This window comes from Palaemon carinicauda, chromosome 43 (assembly GCF_036898095.1).
Source record: "Palaemon carinicauda isolate YSFRI2023 chromosome 43, ASM3689809v2, whole genome shotgun sequence".
In the NCBI taxonomy this organism is placed as follows: Eukaryota; Metazoa; Arthropoda; class Malacostraca; order Decapoda; family Palaemonidae; genus Palaemon; species Palaemon carinicauda.
In genome coordinates, this window is record NC_090767.1 from 36,422,235 (window position 1) to 36,431,835 (window position 9,601).

The window sequence follows — 9,601 nt, forward strand, 5'->3', positions numbered from 1 at the left end:
CAGAACCAACTAATTGAACTACGGTGCCAGAGATCAATATCTAGGTTAAGAACAAGAAATTTGATAGACCGTAAGTTTCTGTCCAACAGATTGAGATGAGAATCAGCAGCTGAAGACCAGGATGGAGAACAATACTCGAAACAATGTAAAATGTAAGAATTAAATCAAGTCTCCAGAGTAGATCAATTATTGAAAGTATTAAAATACCTACAAGAAATTTTTTTTTCCAGTCGAAGATGATTCAGAGCTAATGTGTTTCTGAAAAGTAAATTTGCTGTTGTGAATCACACCTACAATTTCATAAGTCATACAGAGTTTAAGAAACATTATCAATGCTGAGATCTGGATGTTGAGGAGCCATTGTCCATGATCTAATTAAGAGCATACTTAGAGTTTTGTTAGGATTAAACTTCATGCCCCATAACTTGCACCATGCGCTTATTTTAGCTAGATCTCTATTAAGGGATTCAGCAATCCGATGTCTACATTCATGAGATGGAATTAACGCGAAGAGTGTAGCATAATCTGCATATGCAATAAGCTTGTTTTTTAGACCAAACCACATGTCATGTGTATAAAGTATGACAATTCAAGGACCAACAACACCACACTGAGGTTTACAAGATATCACATTTTTATACTCACTATGGTTGCCATCAACACCAATTTGCGATCTATTACCTGAACATTCAATAATGATGCTAAGAAACAACCCACCCAGTCCCAAATTGGCCGTTCTTGACTGGAACAGGTTATATAAATACTCAAGCTCTCACCAATTAAAGTCCAGTTGCATTCACGAGTCTCTCGTTGGCACATTGTTGATGACTGGAGTGTTAAACTACCACCCTTGCCTTACTCCTTGATGATGAAGAGCTCTGAAACTGACTCAGCTAGTATCGGTGCCCCTGGGAAACTTTAACCTGCTTCCCACGTGCTGAAGTCCAGTTTTGCTTAAAGTGCTTAACCCTGTCAAACACTAAAGCTTAATATGTTCTAGCGACCATCCCTGGTGGACACTTCCCTTAAATTTCCAATTGGCTGTGCGAAGAAGGGGACACCCCTTGATGTATGAAGCCCTTAAATCCTACGTCCTAGAGCAGTACTCGCCATCGGCAACCACCCACATACCAAAACATTTTCAGCTCCCTCAATAACTTTGGGGACTCTAAGGCTTCGTTCTCTGTCAGGGAAATGACAAGTATTGTTCACCTGCTTCCTGCTGCTGCATTTCTCGATTTGAAGTGAATGTACTTCAAGCACTTTGGGTTACGTGCCTTCACAAACCTATGCATGTGTCATCCCCAATATTGATATTTCGCCCATGAAGGTCCTGATGACCAAAGTCAATGCTTTATGGACAGCCACTTCAGTGCCTTCTGGACCTCCACCAACACCTCCATTTTAAAGGAGGTGAAAAACTATTCAACTTTGACCTAAGTTAACGTGGGTGCTGTAGGACACAGTCGCCCACCCCCTGACGTGCCAGAGCAGTGACAAAGTAGCCCACCATCTGTATGTATATATACCACCACTTCCTTACGTTCCAAACACCGACTAGTTCACTAGCTTACCAACACTCATCAGCCGCAGGGCTAGTGCGAAGAAATTTGCGAATGGTTGTCAGTGGATAAAAACGTGTAAGAATGCCATAACTAGTGGCGGTGGCCTTCATTATCACTAATCTTTACTTTTTACATGAAGCAGGTAGGGCCGTATGAATCTTGAGAGACATATGGTTTACGGTTCTTTTATGCCAAAACCACTTTACAGGACATGACGTAGTCTGTCTAGATATACCAACATCGACCTGGTAGCTGCCAACGGATCTGTGATACCTATGCATGGTTATAAAATTCTCACATTATTGATTGGAACCGCCAAACATACTTGAAAGTATCTCATTGCTGACGTCAAATTGCCAATCCTGAGTGCGTACTTCCTCTCCCATTTCCACCACCAGGTAGACATAGCTCACCAACAGTTAGTCAACGAGAATTCATCCTCCTCAACAGGTCTACAACCCAGCCCCTCTCTCCTAGCTTTCCACATCAGCACACACATGGATACATGAGCCCAACTTCTCACATTGTACCCAGATGTTTTCCTTCAAGAAATTCATCCAAAAACCATGGTTTCAGCGTAATATGGTAATTATAACCATAAAGAGACGACGGGTGCCACAGTTTTCACCAGATTCTTATATCTCTCACCTTATCGTTTGACAACCGCTAAACAAATGTTCGTCGAAAGAAAAGAAATGAGCTTTTGCTAAAAGGCCTCCAGTCTATTGTCCTCAAACTTCCTCATAGTCCTGAAGAAAGTTGGCACTCTACATCCATGTTGGGAATACAAGCCCCTGAACTACAGTAAGAACATGATCACTACACTCTCCCATATATTGCCGACGTGACCTCCTACTTGCACAGATCAAAGGTTTTTACCATGTTCTACATCCTAAAAGGGTATTATTAGGTGCCCATAAAGCCAGCGGTCATCCCAATACTGCCATCACCACCACATATGGTACATAGAATTTCAATTGCTCCTTTTGTTACCTTTGTACCAACTGTGTATCACACGATCGTACATAGTAACGACATTTCATTTTGTGTATATATTATGCTTGTATCTTTGCTCTTCCCTTGCACTAAAAAGAACCTGAATAAAAATGCCTGTTTTTCTCACCATTAACGGTGTCGGTTATAAACAGGAAATTTCCTGTTCCATTAAGCTTTTGTATATAAAGGAGAGTGTTCTGTAATAAACTCACTCAGTTGCTTTCATCCTGTCTTTGAGTCACAAGCTTCTTTAGGCCCATCACATTGGTGACCCCGGAAGTCGACACTCTCCTCCCGCCTTCCACCCCCTTCGCCCCTCCGTCGTTGGTAATATGGAAGTTAATACATACCTTTTGCAGCAGTACTTGCCGTCGGCAGCCACCCGTATAGCAAAGCTTTTTCAACTTTCGCAACAACTGTTTGGGGACCAAAGGACTCCGCTCGCCCTCAGGGAAATGACCAGTATCGCTCGCCTGCAACCTGCTGCAGACAGCTCTCCTCGTGAAGTGATCTTACTTCGTGCCCTTTCGATACTCCGTTTACCCGGACCTGTACGTGCTGCCATACCCGATGTCGATAGTTCACCCATAAAGGACTTGATGACCAAAGCCAACGCTCTTATGAACATCCACTTCAAGACCTCCATCAACGCCTCCACCCCTGACGAAGAGGACGGCTATTCAACGTCAACCAAAGCTGACATGAATGATGTTGGACATACCCGCCACCCACCACTCACTCGCGCCCCAACCAACGACTACTACAGCCACTTACTACCTCCCATCCGCCACAGTTTTGCTACTACCAATTCAGATTCGAAGCAACCACGAAAAAATGTGCCAAGGATTGTCAATGGCCGAGTAAAGTGTAACCAATCGCTCGTGGCGGTGGCCTCCCGTGTTTCTAATCTTTTTTTTTTAGATGATGCAGGAAAGGGCATGCGATTTTTGGTAGACATTGGTGCTTGTTGTTCTCTTTTGCCAAGGGAACTTTTCAGGACACGACGTAGTCTGTCTACGTCTGCCAACGTCCGCTTGGTAGCTGCCAACGGATCTGCGATAGCCACCTACGGTTACGAGAACCTCACATTATCGTTCGTAAACGGTAAATTTAATGGGAAGTTTGTCGTTGCTGACGTCACATTGCCAATCCTTGGTGCGAATTTCCTTTCTCATTTCCACCTTCTGGTCGATGTCACCCACCGACGATTGGTCAACACAGACTAATACTTGTCGACACCTCTTCAATATGCCCCCTCCATCCTCGCTCTCCACATCAGCGCACCCATGGATGCCTACGCCCACCTCCTCACTTTGTACCCGGAATTTTTCCGTCCAGAACTTTGCCAAATGCCCACGGCTCCTGCCAAGTACGGTATCTATCACCATATCAAGACAACGGGACCATCAGTCTTCGCAAAATTCAGAAGTCTGGCATCGGAACGATTGGCAGCCGCCAAACAGACGTTCGCCGAAATGGAGGAAATGGGCCTTTTCCAAAGGGCCTCCAGCCCATGGTCGTCACCCTTACACATCGTCCCTCCATCCGTACAGGGATTACAGGCGCCTGAACATGCAAACAGAACCGGATCACTACCCCCTCCCAAACATTGCCGACGTGATCTCCTACCTGTACAAAGCGAAGGCTTTCTCCACTCTCAACCTCCTGAAACGGTATTATCAGGTGCCTATGAACCCAGAAGACTTCCCCAAGACTGCCATCACCACTCCGTTTGGTACATACACTTTCAATTACTCATATTTTGGCATTCGTAATGCTGTGCCATGTGATTCTTGATAGATAAGGGTGCTTACGGTTCTTTTATGCCAAGACCACTCTACTGGACATGACGTACTCTGTCTAAATCTGACAATATCTGCCTGGTAGCTACCAACGAATCTGTGATACCTATGCACGGTTATAAAACCCTCACATTATTGATTGGAACTGCCAAATATACTTGGAAGGTTCTCATTGCGGACGTCAAATTGCCAATCCTGGTGCGTACTTCCTCTCTCATTTCCAGTACGAGCTTTACGTAGCTCACTGACTGTTAGTCAACGAGGATTCATCCTCTTCAACACCTCTTCAACCCAGCCCCTCCATCCTAGCTTTCCACATCAGCACACCCATAAATACATAAGCTCAATTTCTCACACAGTACCCAGATGTTTCCCTTCAAGAATTTCGTCAAACAATCATATTTTCAGCATAATATGGTATATATCCCAATATAGAGACAACGGGTGCCACAGGTTTTACTAGATTCATATGTTTGTCACCGTATTGTTTGGCAACTGCTAAAAAAATAACTGTCAATAGAGAGGAAATGAGCCTTTGGTAAAAGGTCTCCTGTCTATTGTCACCAACATTTCACATAGTCCTGAAAAAACTTGGCACTCTACGTCTGTTATGGGAATACAAGCCCCTGAACTGCAGACTGAACAGGATCACTATACTGTCCCATGCATCGCTGACGTGACCTTCTATTTGCATAAATCAAAGATTTCCTCCACGTTCTACATCCAAAAGGGGTATTTTCAGGTGCCCATGAACCCAGAGGACATCCCCAAGACTGCCATCACCACTACATTCGGTACATCGAATTTCAATTACTCCTTTTGTTGCCTTGGTTATGCTGGGACCATTTTTTAACTTCTCATGGATAGTATCCTAGGGGAATTCTCCTTCTGTGAATGTTACGTGGACGACATGCTTTTTTTCTCTTTCTCTAAAGAGGTACACCTCCATCTATGCGCCATGCTCAACCACCTACAACCGAATGGCATTACAATACTGCAAGACAAGTGTATATTGGCGCCTTCTTAGGGTACCACATCCCTTCTGAAAGAGTCCACATCCTCCATGAGAAGTAACAGCCATTCAGAACTCCCCCACCACCTCCACCGTCAAAGCACTGCAGGAATTCTTAGGCATGATCAACTATCATCACCGCTTCCTGCCAGCCATTGCAACCTCTTTCCACCTCTATGCCTCTTCCAAAACGAAGCCAAGAGACCTGAGGTGCGGTCCTATTCCAGAAGTGGCCTTCTGCAATGCAATGAATGCCTTATCAATCACTGCTGGTCTCAGTTATCATGTGCCACATGCACCTCTCCTTCTCTTCACCGATGCCAGCGAAGTCACTATTGGTGCAGTTCACGAGAAAGTGCTCAACGGCTCTACCCTCCCATTGGACTTGTTCAATAGAAAACTGTCCAAGACAGAATCCAGCTACTTTACCTTCGACTGTAAATTGTTGGCAGTGCATTTAGCTGTCTCTGACTTTCCACCCTTTCTTGGAAAGAATGTCCTTCATCATTCGCAAGGATCACAAGCTTCGTTTTCGTGAAGCCATTAACATGGAAAATGCAACGTCCGCCTCTTGTATATCTACATTACTCTCAAGATAGATAGCAAAATTTGGTATTCATTAGCATATTACTTCTGACAGATGTACCATTTTCACCTCTCAATAGTGGACATCATTATCAAATCTCCTGGTTATAACTCTTTCTCAGAACACTACATACAACCCTGCTTTCAACACTATGGATAAACGTTATCATCATACCATCAAAGCAATGTTGATGTCCCACTGCAAGCACTCTTACTGGTTTACCCAGTTTTCCTGGATCCTCCTAGTTCTCAGAACCCCTGCAGAGGATGTACTGGATGTCTCGGTATCTGAAATGGTGTATGACATCCTGTTTGTTGCCCTTGCGAGAATTCTTCCATCTGATACCTCTCCCGGCAATATCCAGCAGCTAAGGCAAATTTGTGGGAAAATTTACTCCATGCTGCCAGACATACAAGTAATAGCTAAGCAACACACCATCTGATCAGCACTCATGAACATATGTTTTCTGCACAATGACTCTAACAAGCCACCGTTAATGCACCCTTAACAGCTCTTTCCTCCTGACCCGCTGTATATCGAAAGTATTCCTCGTCAACATGCGTGGCAAAGAAGAGTGGGTCTCCATTGACAACCTAAAACTATCATATCACCTGTCAGTTGACGCGCCTAGCGCACGCTTTGTAAAGGTAGGGCGTTGTTTTTCAAAGGTATGTCTTCTTTAGGGAGGAGCCATGGACCACATATGTATTGAGCCTGATCATACATTGCAATGGTATTTCTTATTGTTTGTATATTGTCGTTATTGCTCTCACTTTTCACTGATAACCTGGCTATTCATGAATTTTCCTGTGCCATTGGGTTGGAATTTGTGTGTGGTTCTTGACTGGAACCAGTTGTATATATACTCAAAATACGAACAAATAAAGTTTAGTTGCATTAACGAAAGACTCTTAGTAACAACCTAAATGGTGGCCGGCCTATTATGTAAGTGATTATAAATACTCTCTCTCTCTCTCTCTCTCTCTCTCTCTCTCTCTCTCTCTCTCTCTCTCTCTCTCTCTCTCTCTCTCTCTCTCTCTCTCTCTCTCTATATATATATATATATATATATATATATATATATATATATATATATATATATATATATATATATATATATATATATATATAGACATATGCATATATACATACATATATATATATATATATATATATATATATATATATATATATATATATATTTAGATCATCATCATCATCATCATGTCCTCCCACGTCTAATGATACAATGGGACTCAGCTTCCGCCAGTCATCTCTGTCTTCAGCTTTCAATTCAATTCGGCTCCATGCATCATCTCCTGCCCACTCTATAGTCCTAAGCCATTTTTGGCCTTGGTCTCCCAATTCGTCTAGTGCCTTGTGGAGCCCATTCAAATGTTTAGTGAACTAATCTCTCATGGGGAGTTCGAAGTGCCTGCCCAAACCATCTCCATCTACCCCTCATTTTGGTGTCATCCCCATATGGTACTCGAGTAATCTCTCTTATAGTTTCATTTCTAATCCTCTCCTGGAATTTAATTCCCAATATCCTTCTGAGAACTTTATTCTTAAAACTACTAAATCTATTGTAGGATGATTTCATTGTCATACCATGACTCATGCCCTTATAGTAACATGAATCTCGTTAAACTGATATATAGAATGATTTTTATATGAAATTTTAGTTGATTTTATTTCCAAAATTTTACATAACCTAGCCATTATCTGATTTGCTTTTCTCAATTATTCACTAAACTCTAATTTTGAAGACCTTGTATAGGAGATCATTGTTCCTAAATACTTAAATGATTATACCTCATTAATCACTTTCTCCTTCCAATGATATTTCATCTTTCATTGCATACTCCGTTCTCATCATCTCTGTCTTTCTTCTATCTATCTTCAGCCCCACTTCGTATGATATTTCATACATTCTGGTAAGAAAGCATTGCAAATCCTGTGGTGTTCTGGTAAGAAGGACATCATCACCAACATACTCTAGGTCTTCGAAATTCCTATCACCAATACTGTCCACTCCTTCTCCACCATCTCTGATTGTTTTATACATTACAAAGCCATGAGGAGGATAAACAACATAGGTAAACACTTATTACCTTGCAGTACTCAGCTGTTCACTGGAAACTCACTTGATAAGACTCCATTAACATTAACTTTGCAATTGCTATGCTCATGAACAGACATGATTAAATTTACAAATTTAAGAGGCATTCCGTAATAACGCATGACTATCCCCAAAATTGGCCGTTGCACACTATCAAAGGCTTTTTCTTAATCCACAAATACAATCGAAATGGGATTTCTATATTCTACGCATTACTGTACAACATGTCTCAAAATGAAATTTTGGTCAGTTCTACTTCTACCTTTTCTAAATCCTGCTTGTTCATCTCTCAGCTTTTCATCATTCTTTTTCTCCAGACTCATATGAATAAGCATACTATATATTTTCATAACAAATGACGTAAGTGTTATGCCCCTGTAATTATTACAATCAGTCTGGTCTCCCCTTTTCAGCTATTTTTACCAACACTCCTAACGCCCATTCATCAGGTTTTGCCTCTTCATACACAGTTCTACAAAATATCATTTTAAGCAGTCTGGGAGTAACTTTATTTTTGGTAAATATCATTTCGGCAATTATTCCATCTTATCCAGGGGCTTTTCATGTTTTTCTCTCATTTTTATAGTATACCAAGTATCATTCGATATCCATGGCTTTCTCAATATCACATCATTCTCAATTAATTGTCTGTTCTTCGTCTTTTAAAGTCTTTAAGACTGCAAATCGATTCCTATATTCAATTTCAAATGTTTTTCTGTGCTCTTCCTCTGTAAGATTCGTTGTATTAAACCTTGGTATTCTATGTATGTTTCTGTTTGGTACTTTCAGTTTTGATTTCAGTGTGCCAATGAGGAGCTGGTGATCACTACTAGTATCTGCACCTCTATAGCTTTTTACATTTCTCAGAGTCCTCCTTCTCTTTTTACTAATGGCAATATGATCTATCTGATTTTTGTAATTGCCACATGGTGAAGTCCATTTATACTTTTGGATTTTCTTATGTTGGAAAAGAGTACCTCCAATAACAAGATTGTTTGCTGAACAGAAACTTATGAAATATGCTCCATTTTTATTTGTAATTTCGCCGAGACCCTTGACACCCCTCACATTCTCTAACCCTTGGTTATTTCTTACAACTTTATTATTGAAGCTGCCAATCACGATTTTCATATCTCTGTCAGAGACCTCATCTATTATCCTTTGCAGTTCTTCATACTATTCATCTTTCCTTTCTTCAGGGGAATTTTTTTGGGGGGCATAGCAAACTCTAATACTCATATTGCACTGCTTTGATTTAAACTTTGCTAGTAACAATCGACTATTTACAGCTCTCCACTCGGTTAATGCCTTTTCTGCTCTTGTTTTCATCACCATTCCTACCCCTTCTCTTCCAGCTCAATCTGATTTTCCTGAGTAAATATATATATTCCCTTGGTCTAAAGTTTCCTTACCAATTCCCTTGCAACGTGTTTTACTTAGGGCTAATATATCCAAACTATTTTTCATTAATTCACTCTCCACTTGCTGTAACTTCCCAATCTGATGCATGGTTTTAAT

General features: G+C 41.3%; 1 protein-coding gene across 1 annotated transcript; it reads left to right on the plus strand.

The window, feature by feature from the left end:
- The first annotated feature begins 5,496 nt into the window (after positions 1-5,496).
- Positions 5,497-5,913, plus strand: LOC137633802 (uncharacterized). Its single transcript, XM_068366047.1, has one exon. The coding sequence runs from the start codon at positions 5,497-5,499 to the stop codon at positions 5,911-5,913; it is 417 nt and encodes a 138-aa protein (XP_068222148.1).
- Positions 5,914-9,601: the final 3,688 nt, after the last annotated feature.